Source organism: Cnephaeus nilssonii (genome assembly GCF_951640355.1).
Source record: "Cnephaeus nilssonii genome assembly, chromosome: 5".
Classification (NCBI taxonomy): Eukaryota; Metazoa; Chordata; class Mammalia; order Chiroptera; family Vespertilionidae; genus Cnephaeus; species Cnephaeus nilssonii.
The window spans coordinates 74,553,559-74,575,770 of NC_137076.1; the positions used below are offsets into that span (position 1 = coordinate 74,553,559).

Consider the following 22,212-nt stretch of genomic DNA (forward strand, 5'->3'; position numbering starts at 1 on the left):
CCCAACAGAGAAAACTCAACAAATGAACCCAGGACCTTGTCATCACTTCCTTCAACCAGAAGACTACCTTCCTTAACCAAATATTTGCCTGCTTACCACGGCATCCCACCTCTACAAAACCACCTCAGGCCCATCCACCCACACGCAGACTGAACACTTTCATACTGGCTGCATTTCCACTGTTCTCCCAGCATTCATAAGGTTGCCAAAGAGCAGCTACAGCTCACAAATTAAGGGTATAGGTTACCAATATTCAAATCCCAATATCTCCAAGTTGCTAGCTGTGTGACCTTGGGTAATTAATTAATCTCTCTGTGCTTAGGTATGAAATGGGGGGAAATGGTACTTAATCATAAAATTAGTATGAAGTTTACTAGTAGAGGGATCAATGCATGTAATGTGCTTTAGAGCAATGCCTGGCGCACAATGAGAACTCGGGTGTTAGCTGTCCCATGTCAAGCCTCTTCCACAAGGACGTAAACTCTCCAAGGGCAGGGTTTGCCTTCTTCGTGTCCTGCATAATCCCTATAATTCCTACAGAAGCTGATTCACCCCACAAAGTTCACAGAAAAGACAAGCTGTATTTTACCACAGTTGTAGCAGATTAATAGGCTAGAAAACTTGTTAAATCAGAAAAGCTACTGCCCAAAAAAGACACCACAAAAAAACTCAAAATAAATGCAAAATTTAATGGGGGGGAAAACAAGTACAAAGTGAATGGAAAGGAACAAAAACAGTCAATGAATGAAGGAGTAAATGAATTAACAAGGGGAGCAGTTTTAGAAAAGCATGTTAACGTAACAGACTAGCAAGCCACACTTCCTTCAGGCCTCTTATCCAGTAATATGAGCCCCACTTAACAGGGAACCCACACAGAGACATAAAAACATCCATGCAGTCAGTCTGCACCATTACAAACCACCTAGGCTCCAGTTCCCCTTAACTGGGGTGACCATACTTCCTGGTTTGCCTGAGACAGTTCTGGCTTATGCCTGTTGAGCTGGAATAATTAACAGCATCTCCTTTCACTCTGAAACCTCTCAGTTTTGACAATAAATTATATGGTGATTCTACCCCAAACCAACTTGATTCATGAAAGACATGATAGCAAATGCCAGCATGATCCCACTGACAGCCCAAATAATGCCAATCAATGGCACTGAGAAACAAAAGGAGGGGGAAACAGACTCTGCGGGCAGGGGCCACATCCCATGAGGGGCAGCTAGTTAAATCATGGCAAGTTTTAAGCTCCCCTTGTGCACCCAGGATTAATTTGGTCTCAGCTGATGATGACAAAATTCCAAACACAAACAGCGCAGGGAAAGAAGTGTAGTGAGGTCCACCAACGCTAATGAAACCTGTGGAGGCAGCTCAGACCCCAGAAAATGCAACTGGAACCAGCCACCATGCTGGCCTTCCAGTATGCCCTGGGAGTGGCCCACAGGCTATGGCGGATGGGTGGCAGAACCTGCCCACTCGAGTCCCCAAATTGGCTCATGAACCAGGAGTCCTCATTTCTTATAAAACCAGTGAACCCACTGGGTCATCAAGCCTCATCCTCAGAAATACATTAGCTGACAAAGGCTCTATCTTCAGGTCATACTTCTGCCCAAGTTTATATACTTTCACATAATTACTCTAAAGACAAGCTACAGCTGCCTTAGATATGCTGACTTTGCCTGTTCGGATACCCACATGATCACAACCAGAGGTGGACGTCCTGGGAGGCTAATGAAGCTTAGTCCTCAAGGCCCCGTACCTAATTGTGTATCCATGTTCTTCCTGAAGAAGGCTTCTCAAATAGTTCAAGTCCCTACCCCTTCAAAGTCTGCATCCACCGTGGTCATGGCATAACACTGGGAGAATTTTCACTTTGAGCATCAATAACACCTGCTCTGCTCCTGGTAAGTGGAGCCCCTCAGGTGCAAAGGCTGCCTTTTTCTGGCCATGCCTCAGTGGACACAGGTGGCTCACCCCTCCTCCCCACTCTGAATGGAGACATGGTCCTGCAAATCAATAAAGCAGGCAATGTGGGGGAGGGCGCGGCGGGGGGGGGAGGAGGAAGAGGACATGAAAAACAAACTATCAACCCCAAATCCATCAGCACGGCTGCCGAAGCTTCCAGCCAGGGAGTGCACTAGGCTGTGATGTCCTCGAGAGGTGGGCTGCGTGTTACTCTGGAGCCTGTGCCCAGCACAGTGCTTCATCAACATTAAATGAAATCCTTCCCTCCACTCATTCATTTCTTGTCTCCCATTTTATCAGGCCATATTGTCAACCCTGATCCTCTGGGTGGCTTGCCAGCCAACAGGAGCATAGAAGAATCAACGATGCTCGTACTTTCTTAAAACAACCCCCTTAAGAATGCAGCTGAAAGGAAAAAGCTCTTTGCTGGTAGTTTTTTCTTAAATTGTCCACAGACATCAGACACCTTCATCTTTTGCCCTGTGACTCAGCCAGGAAAAAAGGAAAGAAGGACCTTGAGATAAAAACCTCTTCCCGGCTGAGCATTTTGTGCATTAGGAACACGCAGGACTGGTTTGGGAGTCTTAGTCCGAATAAAAAAACACTTAACACACACGGAGTTGGTCCCTGTTTACAGGTAGCACCTCAGGGGCACAGACAAGGGCTTGGGGCTGCTGTTCCATTTACATTCACAGTGAAAACTCTGGACGTGGTCTTGTTCATGTTCCACTTTCATCCGTAAAGAAATTCCAAACACTGTCATTGCAGGATGTTTATTACCACCTCTCCCGATATATTATAGGGATACTTTTACATTAAAAAGGCTGAGATAGTTTTAGTTTTTAAAAATCGGGGTGTCTGTGTTACGTATGAAAATAATGGGAGAGGATATTATTTGTCTTTACGCTTGTGACAAAATAAAAATTTAGAAGTGTTTTAAAAGTTGTTATTGAAATTAAACTCTAGGTTAGAAAAATTAACACAAGTGAATCGGACAAATTTTGCAGCATGTATACCACACCACACGGCCACACCTAAGGCACCTCATGAGTTGCCATCTTGACGCTGAACCCTTAGGCCGAGCATCGCCGGCGGGGGGCCTTCGCTAGAGCGGCACATAACTGCTCCGTCAGGGAATAGTGACACTGTAAATGGAAGACCAGCCACTGGCTCTGAAAAAAATAAACCTCATCAGTTTGGGATTCCAGCATTCGTATGGCTTTGTCGTGTTTGCATAGAGGGGGGTGGCCTGCCAGGCCCAGCACAGCCTGGGGCGGGGGTGGGGACAGAGCAAGGCTGTAAACACTGGAGTCTGTACCGGCTCCCAGTCCGTCCTCACACCATGTTATGGGAGAAGGGTCACAAGGTGTAACTCAAGCAACTTAACACATGAAAGTCTAAAGTCCGCTCTTGACATGTAAGTCTGTGCGTGCGTTAACTGAAAAATAAAAATAAAACAAACAGAACAAAAACAGACACATTAAAAGATACGCAGACGACCAAATCAAACAGAAGCAAAAGACAGCAAGATGGACACTGGGAAAGGGCAGTCAGTTTGGCATGTGTCACGAGTAAAGCAGAGAATTCGCTTCAGTTTGTGTAGTCCCAGGCTGAGGGTCAAGATCTGATTGGGAAATAATTTTGCAAAATATGGATTAAAATTTAAAGAATAAATACAACCAATCAAAGCCATTTAACTAAATGGTCATAACTACCCCCTTCCTCCCCCACAAAGGCACTCCCGACTCACCCCGTTCCCCTGACCAGGGCAGGAGGGAAGGGTGCCCCCAGCCACCCCACCTTTACCACTCCTGGCCTCCACAAGGCCAGCCTGGGAGCAGAGATCTCTCTCCCAGAGGCCAAACTGACTGGAGCTTTCTGGCATGTCCAGTAAACAGAAAAGACCTGTTTTTCAGGCCCAGGCCACACGGGATAAGCAAGGAGACCTGGCACCAGTGTCCAGCCCCCACCCTGAGAGCTGTGCTGGTGCCCCGGCGGGCAGCCTGCACCCCACTCACGGGTCCTCAGACCCTGACCTGGCCACAGGTCCTTGTCTTCGTTCCTGAGTGGTTTCTCCATCGCTCATTTTCTAGGGGGACGCTGCCTGACTTTTCTTTATGGCCTGGGCCACGCTGGCAGGGAGCGGGACAAAGTCACCTTGGGTGTCAGCACCTCAGTCATAGACCTGTGTACCCCCCCCACCCCCCTTTTCCAGGAAAAAACAGATTTCTGAGCCACTAGCTTGTGATCCACACAGATTCCAATGAACAGAGCCCCCACACTCACCAAGCCAAGAGCTGGACAGGGAATGAGGGCTGGAAGCAAAAGCGAAGCAGAGGGGAAATCCACGTGGCTGAGGGAAGTGTGGGGCTGTGTGCTCCCTGGGGCCAGGCAGGGGCTCACTAGTCCCAGCAGTTGGGATGGGACCACCAGTCAGCAGGATGGGGGAGACTACGGAACAGAGGAGGGCCCGTTCCAATGCAGAGAGCAGGCCTTAGGAATGAGAACTAGCACCCAGTTCCTAAAGGCCTGGCTTTGGCCCCCTTGTCTCCCCAGGGAGAAGCTCTTCCAGTTTCATTTCCTCAGATGTGTCTGTGCTTCTGTGCGTGTGTGTCTGGGGATGGGGTGTGTTGGTAGGTATGTGCCTGAGCCTGTGTATGTGATGGGGCAGGAGAGAAAGACAGTGTACATGTGTGTTCACGGGTGTGCGTTTTGGGGAATGTAATATAACTATGCACTGCATGGCCTTCATCATGGGGCTCCACTGCCACCGAGGAAGGAAGGGCCGGGTCCACACATTCCCAGACATTTCAGGAGGAAATGGGAACCTGCTTAGTTCCGAGGCTGGCAAGGAAGGAAGGCACCTGACAGGCCAGGGGCTGGGAGATGCAGGGATGGGCAAGGTCCCCACAGTGTGATGTGGTGGGGACACTGAGTGAAGTGAGTGGGGGAGGGAGACCCCCAGGAGCCAGAGCATCTGGACTCCAGCTGAAAGGGTGGAAACAGGCTATGAAAAAAACACCAAGGAAAAGGGACTCTGCGCTGCCTCCACATGGCCAACCTGTTGACTGACTCCTGGAGGCTGGGAAAAGTCTCCTTGCCACCCCCCATGCTTCCCTCTCCTGAGTCTACTCTCAGGGGAAATACCTCCAGCCTCTACTCGAGGGGCGACCCCTTCCCCACCCGGGAGCTGCTGTCCTTCCTTCAGCCAGGAAGCGATCCTCTGGTTCAGGGGGTCGGTGCTGGCTGGGATCAAGTCTCCGCTGTTCTCAGTCACCACCTGCCAGCCAACAGGGATCCCACATCCACTGCCTCAGGGACAGGGGTGGGGGAAGGGGAAAGCACCACAGCTGTCCAAGCAGAAACCACAGGAGCTTTAGGAATCTGTCAGGAAATGCTGACCTTCCCAGGCCCTGTCTTCTGGCCTGAAAGACCTGCCCTGAGACCGCTACACACTCTCTGGGCCTCTCCCTGCCTGTGTGGCCCAGCCTTCACCACCCCAGCTCTGTGGAGGCTGCAGGAAAATGAGAGGAGGGAGGGAGAGAGGGAGGGGCGGAGGGAGGGAGAGAGAGAGACATTTGTGCAAAAGATATCAAGATCACTAGTGAGCAAGAAAGGTGAGCAAGAAGGAGGTGAGAGGGCAAGTGAAAATGAGAGGAAAACGGTAAAACAAGCCAGAGTAAGTGAGAACGAAAGTCAGCGTGAAGGAGCCGAGGGAGGGACAGAGTGAGAGCCCAGGAGAGAGCGAGAGCCAGCGCAGCGCAGGGGGCCCACACCTACTTCTTCTTGTCCTTGTCCTTCCTCAGAGGCTGCTGCAAGGTGGTGTGCAGGGCCTGGGACTGCAGGGCCTCCACGGCAGCTTTCCTGCGGTTGAAGGCGTTGGTCTCCTCCTCCAGCTCCCGGCGCTTTTCCTCCACCTTGCGTTTCTCCTCCTGATGGACCCGCTTGAGGTGCTCAAACTTCTCGTGGAGCTGGAGCAGAAGCGGGGAGTCGGGCTTCCACGTGGGCCGGGAAGGTGCCAGGCCCTCCGGCCACCCAGCCAGGCCTGGCCTCGCCCCAGAACCCCAGCCCAGCACTCACCTCCCTTTCCTTTTCCTTCAGCTCCAGCTCTGTCTCCTTCACTTTGTTGACGAACATCTGCCTCATCTCCTCCTCCTTCCTCTGCAGCTCACTCAGGAACTCCTTCCTCTTGGCCTCGTATGTTTCCTGCAGGCTGTGGAGACCCAGAGAAAAGAGACCAAGGGTGGGATTATAGGCGGGATGGGGTCGGCAGAGGCTGAGAAGCCGAGTCATGGGAGCACTGCGGGCAAGAGGGTGCTGGATCCCGACAGCCTCACTCCCTGGCTCACAAGACCCCCGAAGCAGACGCCAGCATGGCGAGTGTGGCTGAGGCTGGGAAGGCAGGTTCGCTCTGTGTGCAGGACGTCACCTGAAGGGCTGGCTGTCCCCATCGCTGTCCTGGAAGCCCATCTCCTCCAACTTGCAGCGCCGGTAGAGCTCGTAGTGCCGACTGTGGGTCTGCTCGCGGAGGTCCTCCATGTTCACCCGGATCAGCATCTCCCGCAGCTTCACAAAGTCGCAGTGATTCTCGTTCTCCACTGCAAGCAGAGGGCACACGGGCGTCAGGCTGGCACACGATGGGCACCGGAGGACAGGGCACAGGACAGCACAGACTCCGGAGGCAGGACAGGCAACAGGGGGTCAGAGGGAGGGCACAGGCCGGGGGCTACAGGCAGCAAGCAGAACAGGGGGCTAAGTTTGGTCCCCCTGCTGGGGGTGTGCTCTCCCCGCCAACACTCACCCTGCACCACTCCCCACGGGTACTGCCGTGCTCGGACCAGCTTGTTCCCCACCTTCACCTCCTCGGTGCTGCCCACCACGGCGAAGGGCAGGTGTGCCTGGAAAGGGACCCAAGGACACGTGAGCACAGGGCTGAACAAGGTCTGGCCAGATGCTCACTTTCCGGCTATCTTTTTTATAAGTATCCTGGGACCTCCAAACAAGGGAACGGGCTAAACCCACAAACCTCCTTCCTCGTGTTCTAAGGTGTGCTTTCAGCCCTTGGGCTCCCCGGGGGCCATTAGAAGCTCCCTCAGAGCACCTGTGGGCCTTGCTCTTCCTTAAGTTCCCAGCCCTGGCATCCTGCCTGCTCACTCCTACAGGTTTCAGGTCCCCACCCTGACTCCAGATCTTGTGAAACTCAACTGTGGGGAAGCCCCAGTACCAGCCCAATACCCAATTCCTCCCGTCCCTTGTCCACAGGACACACGACTTGGCCAGCTCCCAGATGCCCACCCATCTCTCCTGGAGAAGGAAAGGCTGAAATCCTGGGGAGTAAGTCCCCCAGGGCTGTGTCAGAGATCGGTGCTGCCTGCAAGCCCTCTGGCCCCACAGACCTGAGGCCCTTGCCCAACACTCACATTCATGACTGCATTAATCTCTGCAACAGCCTCGTCATCAGTGGGAAACTGGTAGATCTGGACCCCATTGCTGACCAACTCGCCCATGATCTTGATCTTGAACTTGTGGAGCTCACTCTTGGAGATGGTGTCAGCCTTGGCAATGATGGGAATAATGTTAACCTGCCAGGATCAGGGAAGAGGGGGCAGCATGTTAGTTATTCCCCGACTGTGGACAGCCCTGCCCAGGCCACAACCCTGGGCAGAGGGCAGGAAGCAAGAGAGATGGAGCTGCTCCATGGGGAGGCCCGGCCTGCACCCAGCCACCTGGGGTCATACTGATGGGTTGTAGCAGCACTTCTTAGAGCTCCTCTTCCCCAAACCCACCCCCAAATTAGTCTCCTGGGCATACTCAGCTTTGACCCAGAGTTCTCCGAAGGTCTTAACGGGCCTGGGACATGATACAAGCAGCGGTGGAGGGCTGAGCTCCCACCTAAGTAGGTAAGATGACCCAGCAGCAGTAGCCACAGGAAGACCTCAAAATCCCCGGGCTACGGTTATCCCATTTTCACGGTGAAAATGAACTCATGTTGCTGACAGTGCACGCCTTCTAGGGCCCCAAGCCCTTCCCATCGTCCCCATGAAGCTGCCCTCTTAGTCCTCACTCAATTCTGGGCCTTAACTCTCCTCTCCCGAGTGGGCTCAGGAGACCCAAGGGAAATCCATGGCAGGAAAGACAGGGGACGTGAAGGGAACAGAGGAACTGGGAATTGAGAGAGAGAAAATGAGCAGAGAATTGGGATGCTCTGGGGAGAGGGTCAGAGGGTCGAGGAGGGAGAGGAGGCCAGGAGACAGCAGGCTGAGAGTAAGAATTCAGCCGGCATTAAGCATAACCAATGGACACAAACAGTAGGGGGGTAAGGGCCTGTGCTGGGGGGCAGGAGCAGATGGGGAGAGGTCAATGGGGGGGAAGGAGACATATGTTATACTTTCAACAATAAATGATTTAAATTAAAAAAAAAAAAAAAAGGAATTCAGCTGGAAGGAAGAGGCTGAAGGCCAGACTCAGGGGGACAGAGCTCTGGAGAGAAAACCCAAAGCAGGGTGTGCCCGCCGGAGGACAGGGACAAAGAGAACAGAGAGAGGACCAAGTCAAGGGGGCTACCTTCTGCAAGCCTGCAAACAGCAGAGCCCCTGGGGGCTGTAAGGGACAGTCACACTGCAGCCAGCACACCCAACCCCAGGGGAGGACTGTGGAGCCCACGGAACAAAGTGGGGAGGTGGGGGCAGGGGGCCAGTGGGGAAGCACACCTTGCTGTCTAGTTTCTTCATGGTCACCAGGTCCAGGGACTTGAGGGAGTGGCCGGTGGGCGTGATGAAGTAGAGGCATACGTGGATCCTCGTGTCATGGTAGTCGAAGAGCGAGCGGCGGATCTTCAGCTCCTCTTGCAGGTAATTTTCAAACTGCGCATCGATGTAGTCGACGATGGGCCTGTAACTACAGACAGCTCCGTCACCTGGGAGGCAGGCAGCTGAGCCTCACCGTGGGGGCTGGGATCTCTGTCCGGACCCCTTCTCCTGACTCTTAAAGGGTCGTCAGGACTTCAGGATTCCCTGACAGGCCCTCCCCTGGCCCCCGTGGAGTGTAGGGCTTGGTTGTTCATCTGGGGACAGATGGCAGTGAGGAGTGCTCGGGCAGAGGGTTAGAACCACGGCCAACCAGGGTGGGACTGGGGATGAGGTTGGGCGGAGCCGCCCTTCCCGCCTCTTGCCTCTCATCCTTATTGATCTGGTCCCCGAAGCCCACAGCATCCACGATGGTCAGCTTGAGGTGCACGTTGCTCTCTTGGAGGTCGTAGGTCTGGGGCCGCAGGCGCACACATTCCTCGTGGTGACTGGCTTCCTCGGTCTCGAAGGTCGTGTTGAAGAGCGTGTTCATCAGTGTGGACTTGCCGATGCCGGTCTCCCCTGGGAGCGGGCAGTGGAGGGGAAGGGATGTCAGAGGCCGGAACTGGGGCTGTGCCTGGCTTTTGGCTCGGCTGGGTGGGGCTCAGGCATCCTCAGCTTCCACAGAAGAGAGAGGGGCTGGCCTCCCACTACATCCCTCACTGTCCCTGTCCCCAGGAGCCATCCCTTCTCAGTGGCCTCAGAAATAGCGTGTGGAAGAAGGAGTCATAAAGCTGGCTTGGACATGAGATGGGGCTATGCGGAATGTGTACGATGTTTCCTCAGGGCGGAGGAAGAGGCAGAGCCAGGCAGCTGAGACGCCGCTAGACATTGACCTTTGCTGGCCTCGATGAGACCCAATCACCTGCCCTGCATGCCATCCCTTCCAGAGCCAGGATGGTCCTGGGGCCAGCAGGGCCTGGGTCTGAAGCCAAAGGAGACTTGGTCCAGCTGCTCTGGGAGGCCCCGGCACCGCTGGCTTTAAGTGGGGTTGAGGAAAGCTGCTTCCCAAAGGGGCCCCCACAGCCCGGCAGATGCTAAGGCTTAGGCACCTGTGGAGGATCTGGCCGAGCTCTTTGGGCCTCTGGGAGGCCCATGCCCTGAGGTGCATGGCCTCTCCCAGAGCCTCCCAGTTCGGGGCTGTACTGGTTCAGATGTGTGTGGGAGCTCTTAGCACATGACGCTAGGATGGGGGAGAGTCTTGTTCGCCATAGAGTCCTAGACACATAGTAGGAACAACAGTCAATGTGTTTTAAGTAAACAAACCACGTAAATCTCTGTGATAAAGACTCCGTGTACAAAGCACCTTCACATGCCCAATCCTGTTTACTCTTCAAGGCAACTCTGAGTCAGGCCTGGGCTCCAACTCTGTCCTTGGTTCTGGCAGAGGCATCAACCAAAACCCCATTCTGAACCCCCGAAGTGTGACTCTGCCTGGGAGGTCCCTTTGCAGCTCAACAGGTGGCCAGGGCAGCAGTGGCCATCTCCCAGAAGGCCCTCATCTGTCTTCTGTCTGGGGCTGCCCCCTGGCCAGGCCATGAGATACTTACCCACACAGAGGATGTTGAAGCTGAAGCCCTGAGTGACCGACTTGCTGACCAGCTGGTCGGGGAGGCTGTCGAAGCCCACATGGCCGCCCAGGGAGAGGCTCCGGGGCTCTGGCTCTGCGTTCTGCTTAGAGAGAAACAGAGCGAGGCGGTGAGCCCACTGGGGAAGTGGGGACAAGTTGGGTGAGGATAAACCTGAGTAAAACCCCCATCTGAATTCTCAGCAAATCTCAGGACACAACACAAGTATACCAGAGCTCCAATTCCAGGCCAGGTTCCCACAGGGGGAGCCCAATGGGCCTCAAGGCCCCTGAATCCATCTCAGCAAAGGCCCTTAAACCCATGGCTCTGCTCCGCCTGGGCTGGCAAGGGATGCTGGGGCCTGGGGCATCTCCTAGTTACTACCTCTGAGGGCTCACCGTCCTTCTGCCCAGAAGGAGGCCCCAGGAGGTCCCTGAATCTTAAATGAAGATTTTAAGAGGCCAAGACTGAAGAGTATTATGTTCTTGGGGTCCCCTCCCAGACCTTCTAGGCCCTCCTACTCAAGTAGGACTCAAGCAGAGGCAGGTCTGGCTCTAACCCTCACTCAAGCTCCATGTAGGGACCTCTAAGTACACCCCTTGTTCCTCATGCACCCAAGTGTGGAATGCACACGTGGACCCTGCTAAAGGGGCTGGTGCTCACTCGGACCCACCACTGGATCTCAGAGCCAGTCTCCAAGGCATCGTGACTCTGAGGCCTCCTCCTCCTGCCTCAGTGGGGCTCTCTAGGGACCCTCAGGCTCTGGTTCATGCCACCCTCTCACCCCACCTCACCTCTGGTTGATTAGGAGAGGATTCGGATGAGAACGTGGAGACCTGGCCTTAGCAGAGAGGCAGCAGCAGGTCCCAAGTAGCCTGGGGCCACCAGAGCTGGCCCACAGCACAATAAAAAGAAACCACCACAACCCAAAGCAGAGGGCCAAGGTCAGGCTCCAATGTGCATGGCTACCCTGGGGATGGGGGTAAAATGCTGTCTTCCGAGGGGAAATTCCCAGGCTCAGCCTTCCTGGGGTTGGCCCCTCTGGAGGGCAGGCCCCAGACAGCTCCATGTAGGGCGGAAACATCATTCCCAACCAACCGGCCCCGACTGCCCGCTAGAAAGAACAAGACAGGAAAGGGCAGTGGGTCTGAGTCTCATCCTGCCCACGACACTAGAGGGGAGGAAACAGGCCCAACTGAAGGCAGCCCCAGGCGCCACTGATTAGGACAATGGCAGCCCTTATGCAATGCAGAGGCAGGCACCGTGGCAGAGGGGCCCTGGCTCCCTGCCCTCCCGCAGAGGGGTCGCCCCAGCACCTGAGCTCTCCCTGATCTCTCTGATGCCTCAGCCTGAAGCCCTCCAACCATTCTTTCCTCCCAACCAGAGCCCCCTGGCACTCACACCCAACCTTCTCTTCCCCACTAATTATGTGCCCCCTACAATCCCACCCCAGCTAAGTCACTGTAGCCCTGCATCGATGACTCCCAAGTGTGTGTGTTGCCAGCCCAAACCCCATGTGGCCCCTTCTGGGCAGTTATACTGTCCTCTCTAAACGTCAGGGTTACCCCTAAACCTGTTCCCTCCAATGACCCTTTCTCAACAGAGCCTCTATTCTTGTAGCTGACCCTTTTCCCCTATCCCCTGTCCCCAGTGACCATGTCACAACCTCCCCACTCAAGCCCAGGTCCCCAAACATAACCCAACAAAGAGGCCCCGAAGGCAGGTTCCTCTCACTAGTGCCACATCAAATACAGTGAATGGAGCCTGGGATGTGCCGGGTCAGGACCAAAGCCCCAGCATGGCATTCCGGCCCTTCCCAGTCTGAAGGCTTTCTCATGAGCTCAGTTCCGCCCCGCTGGTTACCTCTGAATTCACTTTTCAAACTCCGCCCCTCCCTGGGCTCCAGAGTTCCCTCTATCTTTTCCCTGGCACGTGCTCTGACCTGGCCCCTAAGAACTTACATTGCTGACCCCTCACTTGGCAGTGACACCATTTCCTTACACTGTTAGTTGTCTTTTTTTTTTTTTTTTTTTTTTTAATGCATCCTGGTTCTCCACCTCTTCAATAAACTCCTTGAACTTGGCTGCAGGCTGGGGGAGGTCAGGTTTTCCCTCCTTCCCCCCACTATGCCCAGCATGCTAGACAACACTACCATTCATAAATCAGAGAACGCAGTACTCAACTGCTACAACATCAGGGCTGTCTGCCCACCTCACCCGAGCTGCACTATCTACTCTCTGTTCTACCTGCTCGTGGCAGCCTGAGGGTCGAATGGAGGACAGAACAGTTCGTCTAGAGCTTTTTCCTTTTCAGGCGAGGCTGAAGGCGTGCTGTGCTTGCAGTCTTTATTCACCCTCTTCTCCCAAGGGTGACACAATCAGGATGCAATCCAACAACCTGTAGTCTGCCGCCAAAACCCACCCGGTCACCTGTGTCTGGGAACCACAGGTGTGCACATCCACTCTGGGGCAGAGTGCCTGCACAGGATCAGAGGCCATCCTGTTCCTGGGTGTCCCCACATTCTTACAGCTCCAGCCTCCAGACGCTAAAAGCAGGGGGGTTACCACATGAGCCATCTCTCCACGCTCCGCTAGCCTGCCTGTCTTCACTCACATAGCGTGGTTCCCTCTGGGGACGCATGTGGAGTGCAGGGAGGTCTTCACCCCCAACTTGTTCCGGCTGCACCCTGTCACTCCAGAGCCCACAGCCCCGGGGCAGTCAATGCGTCCCAGGAGCCTCAGCGACCATGGGAGTGCCGATCTCCAGAGCCTGCACGTACACAAACACGTACACACAGGGAAGAATGGCTACTGGCCCTGACGGAGACCGAGTGCTATTCCCTGGTTCAGAAGACTGATCTGACCTCCCTGCTCACTAAGTCGCTAATGCCAACCTCCCTGATCCTATATTTGGCATCAATAACATCTGATCCAAGGTGCCCCGCTTGTTCTGACACCCCAGGTGTCTCTGCTGAGCTTTGTGGGATCCCAGTCTAGGAAGAAACAGCAGCTTCCAGTGCATCACTGGCACATCTCAGCTGGCACAACTCAGAAAGAACCTTCACGTCCCCCACTGGCTACCTGGCTATCAGCCCTGCGCTCTGGCAGGTAAGACCACAGTTCCAACTCCGGGGGTGGGGCCTAATAGTCCTGAGCTAATCAGCATAATTCACAATTGGTTCAAGCACAGGCACATGACCCAAGTTCATGACCATCTTGTGACCACTGGAGGAGCTAGCCTAAAGCTGAAGCCCACTCAGAGGATGGCAGATTCAAGGAAATCACAGAGGAGAGAGCCAGTGTCTGCCCTCCATGTGGGCATTTCCCCTTACCCTGGCCATCCCTCTCCTTTACTGCTTAAGCTAGCTGAGTAGGGCTATGTCTTGCAACTGAAAGCATCTTGACTGCTACAATCTCCAAAGTGAAACTCTTTGAATGGCGGGAAGCGGGGTGTGTGTATGTGCGGGAGGGGGTGGGGTGTGGAAAGTAAAACGTCTCAGGGTTTACAACCAAAAGAAGGAACGGATGTCAAATGATGACACCACCACCTCGCTGAGGACCACTTGTGAAAAATAAGCCAAGCAATCTTACAGTCTCCTACACAGTCCATTCCATCCTGTGTGGCAAACACTTATTATCCCCATTTTATAGGTAAGGAAACTGAGGTACACAGAAGCTGGAGAACTAATCCGGGCAGAGCAGGGGTGTGAGAGCAGACAAGCCCTTGCCACAAACCACTCTGCGATACTGACTCTCCTGCTCTTACAAAGCTCCCAACTCATTCATTCAGTCACTCCACACACGCTCACCAGGCACATCTGCCCTGTGCCAAACACCAGGATGGCTGCCAATGGAAAGATGAGGACAGCAGATTCTTGACCTCAGAGGCCCAATCTAATTCAGTCTAAACTCAAAATGCTGTAGAGGCCACACAGGTGATGTAAATGGGCAAAAGGGACCAGTATAGTAAAAACAACATCAGCTAACAGTTATCAAGTGCTTACCATGAATGACTCTAATCTCTTTCAGTCCACACGTCGGCCCTATGAGGTAGGCTGTAATATTATCACCCTTGTACAGATGAGACCATTGAGCCACCAAGAGATTAAGCAATTTTCCCAAGACCACATTGCTCAGAAAGGTGCAGCCAGGATCTGAATGGACCCACACCTCCAGCCACATAACTCCACTGCTGACAGAGCAGAGTGTGGGATCCCCCAGGGAGAGGTGGGATCGGTGGGGACCGGCAGAGCCTCTGCTCAGTCCACACCGGCCACGATTCTGCAATTCCAGCCAAATGTGGGAATGCAGACCTTGTATTGCCATATCTTGCGATTTTTTAGGAGAATCCAGAAATCTAGATGTTTAAATGGAACCTCTAATTTATTTTATTTTATTTTATTACGGTTTCCTTTTATTTAATTTATTTAAATTCTTTGTTTAAAGTATTACGTAAGTCTCCTTTCCCCCCCATTAACCTCTCCCCAGCCGCTCCCTCCCCCTCTAATTTTTAAATTAGTTGAATACTAATACAATTTGAGAATACCATGAGGGCACAACACAACATGTCTGGGGCTGTACCTGGCCCAGGGTCTGACAGTCTGCAACCTCATCTACCTGGATCTGGTAGGGAAGGACAATATACTCCGTCTCCCTACGTGGGGCATGGAGACCCCCAGGAGACTGCTCCACGGGAGGAGCCTTTGGGCTGGAAAACTTAACGTGGCTCCGAGGAGAGGCGGTACCAGCTGCTTCTGCCGCTTTCACACACCCGGCTCCCTGGGGTGCGGGCTCAGGGGGCTCTCACTGTCTCCCCAAAGCTCCAGGACAGAGTTGGCAGCTCTGGGCTCCATACACACAGTGGGAAACTCCACAGGGCCATTATCCCCTCTCTAATCACTAACAAGCTTTTGGCTCCCGAGCCAGGCTCCAGGCTTCTATGTCATCATTTCTTTGGCACATCAAAGACAACAACCAAAATAATAACTGCTCAGGCCAGCTGCGTTCCTCCATGCCCGGCCGCCCAGAACAAAGTGGAGAATGGCATTTTGTTATGCAGCCCAGTGGATAACTAGGACATCCTTTTCCTAACCAGGAAACGCTCTGTCTGGGCCTTCTGGAGCAGCCCTCATCACCAGCAAAGAGAAGCTGCCTCTTTTACCAAGAGGAGAAGTAGAATTTGGGGAGAAACCATGTCTCACAGCTTGCCCACACAAAAACAGGTTTTTATGCGGAAGGAATTGGAAATCTGCTGAATGTCTGAACCAACAGAATCAAAGAAGCTGTGAGTGAATAAATACCCCTAAGATCAAACCTCCCAAACTAGATTGGCTGTTGGGAGAAGAGGTACTGCGGCACCCTAAGTGTACTTGGCTCCTGAATCCAGGACAAAGAGCAGCCCCTCCCCCAGGCCTTCCACAGAGGTTTCTTCTCTGGTGCCTTGGACTTCCAACACTCTTCCCTTCTCCACCCCCATCCCCCAGGCTCCCATGCTTGGCACCCACTGGCCTGAGCACCCTGCCAGGCAGGCAGGACGTCCACTCCCCAGGAGAGCTATTAAGTCCTGCAATGGACCCAGGAGTCACCCTGCCCCTGGGAGCCTTCTCCACTCCTGCTTCTGGCACAAACCACCGACCCCCCACTCCAGCCGCTCTGAGCAGCCTGGGCCGTAAATAGCCAGAGCAGAGGCCTCTGGCCAGAACCCATGGTCACAGCACCACTGTCCTTGAGTCTGACAGGAATCCTAGGAATTTTCCCAGGAAAGGCTTAGGCTCTGGTCCCAGGATTCCACAGCAAGCCACTAAGCTGAGGTCAAAGGTTACGGGAAATAACCAAGGGGATATATGTGGGAGGAGTTGGGGTGGAAATGCTGCTAACCTGGCCCAGGAAAGAAGAACAGAGGCAGGACATACCTGTCCCAAAGCAAGAGGCCACCTGGGAACGAAAATGTCTCTGCGGCGGCAACTGAAAGCTGGGGAGAAGACACGCGTAGGGATCAACCTCCATGGCGCCAACACAGATAGCCAGGGCTGCCGCTTAGTAATTTGGGGTGGCTCGTTTCACATTTCTCATTTCAAAACCAGGTTTCTAAGAAGCCAAGAGCACAGTTATTGGTTTCTGGGTCCACCCACCCCACTCCAGGCCAAGGACACAGTCACATTCCTGGGCTTTGCTGTGCGGCCTGAGAGGGAGTGGTCCATGCCACCAGGGAGCTGGGGGGCGGGGGGGTTCTTTGGGCCTTGGAAGGTACTGGAACCCCAGACAATCACACTTTCCCAGCTGGCTCAGGGACTCCAGTGGCAGCCCTCCAGGCCTTGCAGCAGGGAAAGCCACAAGTGGTCTGGACATGGCTGGAAGCGGGCACCTGTGCTCCCCAGTGAATGGGATACCACCCTTGGAAAGGGGAATGTGGGCAGCAAAGGTGACCCTGACCCCTCCAACCCCAGGGTGGATGCTGGTGCTGGGAGGGGACAGAGGAATGCATGGGCACCAATATGGGCAGCGGCAGCTCGGGCCAGCACTGTTAGACTTCTCTATTGCTTGCCCCATTCACCCCAGCACCAGAGAGAGTATCAGACTAACACCCAGGCCCCACAGTCCGGTCTAATGAGTGCACTTGGGTCCATGTCCACAGCCCCTCCTGAACCCTAGGTTCCAGGTGCCCCAAGCCCAGGAGACCCCTCACGGAGTAGCCACTTCCTGAAATCTGAAATAGGCCCTTATTCCCTTCTCCCCTGGTTCTGTCCCTCTGAGGCCTCCAGGATAGGGACCAACGACCACCTGGAAGCCATATATTTTGAGGAAGAGAGTATCTAATTTGGCTCAAGACCACCCAGGGCAACTGATGTTACAGTCAAGATGCCCCTTGCCCTGTGCTCCACCACCTCCTCCCGGCCATGGCTCCTCACACAAGCCATGAGGAAGCACATGGCTCCAGCAAAAAACACCCCAGCTCTATCACAAGGGCATGCTGACCTTGGGAGGCATCCTCTCCCCAGGCAGATGTGTCTCTCTCCTGCCTGCACAGCCCCACATCTGGCGGTCTGGCAAAGCTCATGCCTTGGGGACCATGCCTGGGGATCCCGTGACCCCAGCTAGCAGCACAGAGGCAGGAAGGCTGAACTGGCTACAAGGGACTCACGGAGGCCGGCCAGCCCTCAGGCCCTTTGCTCTGTCATCCTGCAGCTACTTGCTTCCAGTAGCTGGACTCAAGCCACAGAGGCATTCACGGTAGTTACTGTCCCAAAGAGGCACCTTCACCTAGCCCACCGTTAAAGCTCAAAACTCACAGGGATCCACCCTCTCTGCCATCTCAAGGGATACCAGTGCTGAGGTTGGGTCTCAGTCCCAAACTTGTCAATGCCCAGGCTGCATCCTTCCCAACTACAGGCTGCTGGTATCAACGAGGAGATGGACACAAAGTACCCAGTGCCCTCCCTGCCATTCAACTTTTGACAAAACATCCAGTGCCCTCCCTGCGTTCCCAGCCTCAATCCATTCTCCCATCTCCTTGGCATTGTGATCAGTCTCCTTCTTGCTACCCTCTCTGTTCCTAGCCTGTTTAGTTCCTTATCATGTGCTCCTTTGGATCACAAATGCCTCCCACCAGCCTCCCTGCTCTGACCTGTCAAGATCCCAGGCAGAACTTACTAACATGAGCACCCATAGCATGGCACGATGCCCATGAAGGAAGGAGGGCAGGACAGACCCACTCCCAGGGGAAGGTGGGGCTCACTTATGACCCCTCAACACCATCAGGCACTGAGAGCTACACAGACGTCTCTTGCTCAGCTCTCACTTCTCCTTTGGGACAGCTCAGCAAGGTTACTGGCCATTTTTACAGGACAAGGAGGTACCACTCTGTGACAGAGTCCCATGTGGGTGAGAGGGCTGCCTCCCAGCGTCCCTTCCCACCAGCTCTAGCTTCAGGGAGGGAATAGGCACTCCGTAGATAGTCTGCTTCTTGGGGAAGTGTCAAGATTACAGGGGTGACAACAGAAGTGACAGATGGTGCTGGGGATAGAGCGGACATGGGAGGGGGGGTGACGGGCTGGGAGGAATGCCAGGTGTGAGGCTGCCACACTGCAGCTTCTTCCCTCTCCCTCTCATATCTCTACTTCCCCCTACCCTACCCCCACCTCCCACCTCCCACCCTTCCAACCCCGCCCTAAAGCCTCCCTCACCACAGTGTGGGAGCCCTGCCCCATGAGATTCTGACAGGAGATGGTCCTCAAAGGCAAGACAGGGTAAGCCCTGGGACTGGGTCCCAGTGAGGAGGAGGAGCAGAGCAAGAGTGGATAGAATCTGATTGCCCACGGAAGGCTAGCGGCAACGGAAATCTTCTGATGGCTGTCCCAGACACACTAGTCCAGGAGATATTGACCGTAACCCACGGCGGATCTAGGGTTGAGCAGGACTAAGCCAAGATGTAAAGGCTGCTGAGCCTGTGGTGTTTACATCACGCTATGTGGGGAACGGGAACGCAGCACACACTGACCTCAAAGTACAACTCTGCATGCTCATCTAAGCCCCAAGTTAGGAGTTCCCAGCCCTCCAGGGCTGATCTGACCACTGACCCAGCCTGAAAGGCAGTGTAGACCTGCCATAGCTCAATAAGATCAGAGCCTCGTGGCCACTGCTTAACACCAAAGTCAACCCTGGGGCTGGAGAGACACCTAAGCATATTTCTGAACATGCCATAGACTGCAATTAACCTTCAATGAACTCTTTGAAGAACATCAGTGTGGTTGTGCCTGTTTTATAGCAAGATAAAGGAAGGAATTATTTTCCCAGGATGACACGCCAGGAGAGGTGAATGGAGTCCAGACCCCACCCAAGGTCTCCATTCAAATTCAACCCTCTCCAAGTCCTCCCAGGAGTCTGATGGCCCAGAGTGTAGAGGGCATGGAAGGCATCCACCCAACCAGCTGAACCTGGCACAGTAACCCAGGCCCCAGAGCTCAGGCTGTACACCCTCACCAGAGTCAGTCCCCTCTCTGTGCCTCAGCTCACCATGGGGGTAACACCCAAACTCCTCCCAGAGAGCCAACCTAGGAATCTGAAGGAAAGGGCCTTTCCAGCCCGCCTGGCCTCTCAGCTCAGCCTCTGAGGACAATCTCTGGAAGGCGGGGATGGGAGCCCCTCGGAAGGGTGCCATATAGCAAACGTGTTCTCTGCTGCCTTCTTACACAGGGCCAGGCCAGTCTTCACACCTACATGGGCTCTAGGTATCACCTCTCATGTGTGGTGTCTTACCCTGTGCCAGACATCGCTCTGAGCACCTCACCTGGACCCTCTCATTGCATCCTCACAATAACCCTCTGAGGGACGTCACATTTTTATCCTATTATCCAGACGAGAACACTGAGGGGTTAAATAACTTGCCCGACATGGCCAGCAAGTCAGGTGGTCCGATTCTGGTTACTCTACATACCACTCCCACCTGCTGGAGCAACCTCTGGCCACAGACAGACAAGCCTCAGACATAACTTTCTGGTCAGCTGGGCAGAGAAAATGCACACAGACACACACCCTCACAGGTCTCCTGCCTCCGCTAATCGGCAGGTCTGTTAGGATGCAGGCACTGCCCTCCTTGGGGACATAAAATTCTCATGTGCCGTGCAGAGGTGAGGTGCAGCTCTGATTGATCCAACCTCTGAATCTCTCCCCCTGTATTTAAACTTACTTAACGGACACAGTCCCCTCCCCAGTGGAAATAACACACCCCAGTCTAAAAGTTATGAAACCAAGAGCTCCTGCTTTAGTTATGCATATTTCCAAAGTAGACCAACAAATGTATTTTCAGGTTAAAGGGAAAATTTACATATATAAATTCAGACGACTGTATTTATAGCAGTAATTACGTAAGTCCTAGCTCCCTTATTTAGCCCTAGAACCGATTCCTTATCAGTCACATATTCAGCATTCCCCCTTCCCACACCCCCCAACAGCCCAGGGCTCTCCCTCCCCTGCCCCTGCCACCAGGGCTCACAGGCAGGCAAGAGGACACAGCTTCCTTCACTGTCACAGCCCAGCCTCCCAGGCACACCCAGATCCAGCCTTAGACACCAGAGCACATGCAGACACAACCCCAGAAGGGCCCCTTCCCCCGCCGAATTAGAAAAACCTTTAGGAAGTTGGCCATTGGGAGGCTCGGGCCCAGAGCCCCCTGCGGAGCCCTTCGACGGCAGAAAGCATCCCCGAACTGGGGCCCAGACAAACATCCACTGGGCCGGATCTGGCACCGCTCCAGTTCCTGGGGAATGGCAGCCTCAGACCTGACCACTGAGGCCGATCCTGCCTGGAATCGCACCCAGGATTCCGTCGCTTGTTTGTGGGGTGGGGGGTGTGGAGGGGGAAGGAAAAGCAGGCGCAGGGTCTTCAGGACCCGACCTGCCACTGGCCTGCGCTCATTTGGGGTCCCCCTTGGGTCCCTAGGGCTTCATCCTCACTGGTGGTGCCCATCCAACAGCACCTGCGTGGCCAAGAGTCTCCCCAGCGGTGCAGAGAGAAATGCCCAGGAACATGGGGGCGCGGAGTATCGGGGATCCTCCCCTCCCGCCCCCGGGGTCCCAGTCTGCACTCGCACCTGGCCGGAGCCAGGCGGGTGGGTATAGGCTCCTTCCTTCCCGCGAAAGGGGCCGGCCTCTCCTGCGCCCAAGGAGGGCGAGCCCGCCAGCTGCCTGGCGGGGAGCCCCCGCCGACGCCCCAGGGCCCCCGGCGGACGCTGCGAAGAGCCCGCTCCGGTGTCCCCGGGCCGGCGGGGCGTCGAGGCCCGCCGCGCGGCGCTGACAGCCCGGCTCGCGCCCCGGCAGCTGCAGGGCGGCCCCTCCCCGCGCCCCGCGCCCCCGACCCCCGCGCGCGCCGCGGCCCAGCCCGGCCCTCACCGAGAAGCGCTCCAGGTCCGTGGCCGCCATGGCGAGCTCCGCAGGGGCGGGCGGGCGGGAAGAGCAGCCGGGCCGCGACGGGGACGAGCCGGCTGCGGGACGCGCTCCGCCCGGCGGCTGCGGCTGAATGGATCCAATATGGCCACTTCCTGGAAACTCCCCTCGGCGGCGGCGGCGGAGAGAAGCAGCGGAGCCGCCCCCACCCCGCCCGCGGGACCGGCCCCCCCGCCCGGCCCCGCCGAGAGCGCAGCCCGAGCCCTGCGGCTGGGACGCCGGGGGTCTCCGCGGCGAGGCGGGAGGTGCCGGCTGCGCGGGCTGCTGGGACTTGTAGTCTGCGAGCTGGGGGGCCGGGGAGGGCGGTGCTGGGGGGCCAGTGCCCGCCGGCCGGCCGCGTGTCCCGGGGCCGAGCCCGTGGGAGTGTTGCGCCCGCGCCCTAGGAAGCCGGCTCCGTGGGAGGAGAGTGGGGTGCTGCGTGCGCCCCAGGGGTCTCCCCTACTAAGCTGCCTTCACCACGTCGGAGCCTGCAAAGGCACTGGGACACCAGCCAATGGGTCGATGCGCTGACTGCGCCGCCTCAGCCTCTAAAGCCGGTGCCCTGACCCCCACCTGATGCTCCGGTCGAAGCCCGGGCGGGACCCTGGGCGGGACCCGCGCGTCCGGCCCGGCGGCCTTCCTGGGCCAGGCACCAGCCTTCAGCGCCTTGCGCAATGGGAATGCGCAGGAGGCGCAGTTCAGGCCCGGGATTGGAGCAATAGAAAAGGCTAGCTTGATGGTCAAGACATCACATTGCAAGTGACCATCACCCTACCTGCCCCAAAGGGCTTAGGGCAACGTCTTAATGGATTCTGGGCAAAGAGAACCACTACTCCCAATGCGGGTGCATTCTCTCTGCTAATCTCACTACCCAAAACGTGCACAAAATTCAGGAAGCTAACACCTCTGCCCAAGC

The 22,212-nt window shown here is 55.3% G+C and overlaps 1 protein-coding gene across 7 annotated transcripts; it reads right to left on the bottom strand.

Annotated features, from left to right (window-relative positions):
• Positions 1–669: 669 nt before the first annotated feature.
• Positions 670–21,741, bottom strand: SEPTIN8 (septin 8). Of its 7 annotated transcripts, none has more exons than XM_079771256.1 (10): positions 21,264–21,741; positions 10,361–10,481; positions 9,137–9,332; positions 8,676–8,856; positions 7,386–7,547; positions 6,767–6,863; positions 6,395–6,563; positions 6,046–6,178; positions 5,746–5,936; positions 670–3,589 (listed from the first exon to the last, which is right to left on the bottom strand). In XM_079771256.1, exons 1-10 carry the CDS (start codon positions 21,291–21,293, stop codon positions 3,583–3,585), a joined length of 1,287 nt encoding a protein of 428 aa, XP_079627382.1. In that variant the 5' UTR covers positions 21,294–21,741; the 3' UTR covers positions 670–3,582. The 7 variants fall into 7 exon arrangements, with proteins under 7 accessions (XP_079627382.1, XP_079627381.1, XP_079627376.1 ...); XM_079771255.1 differs by having other exon boundaries at positions 10,361–10,484; XM_079771250.1 differs by having other exon boundaries at positions 8,676–8,862; positions 10,361–10,484.
• Between the last annotated feature and the right edge of the window lie 471 nt (positions 21,742–22,212).

What these genes read in the sequence shown, in the direction of transcription:
- SEPTIN8 (XM_079771250.1), bottom strand. Translation starts at nt 21,293, where the DNA reads ATGGCGGCCACGGACCTGGAGCGCTTCTCG. An exon ending in CGGACCTGGAGCGCTTCTCG is followed by an intron (nt 10,485 to 21,263) that starts GTGAGGGCCGGG and finishes TTTCTCTCTAAG; the next exon opens with CAGAACGCAGAGCCAGAGCC. An exon ending in CTTCAACATCCTCTGTGTGG is followed by an intron (nt 9,333 to 10,360) that starts GTAAGTATCTCA and finishes GCCCGCTCCCAG; the next exon opens with GGGAGACCGGCATCGGCAAG.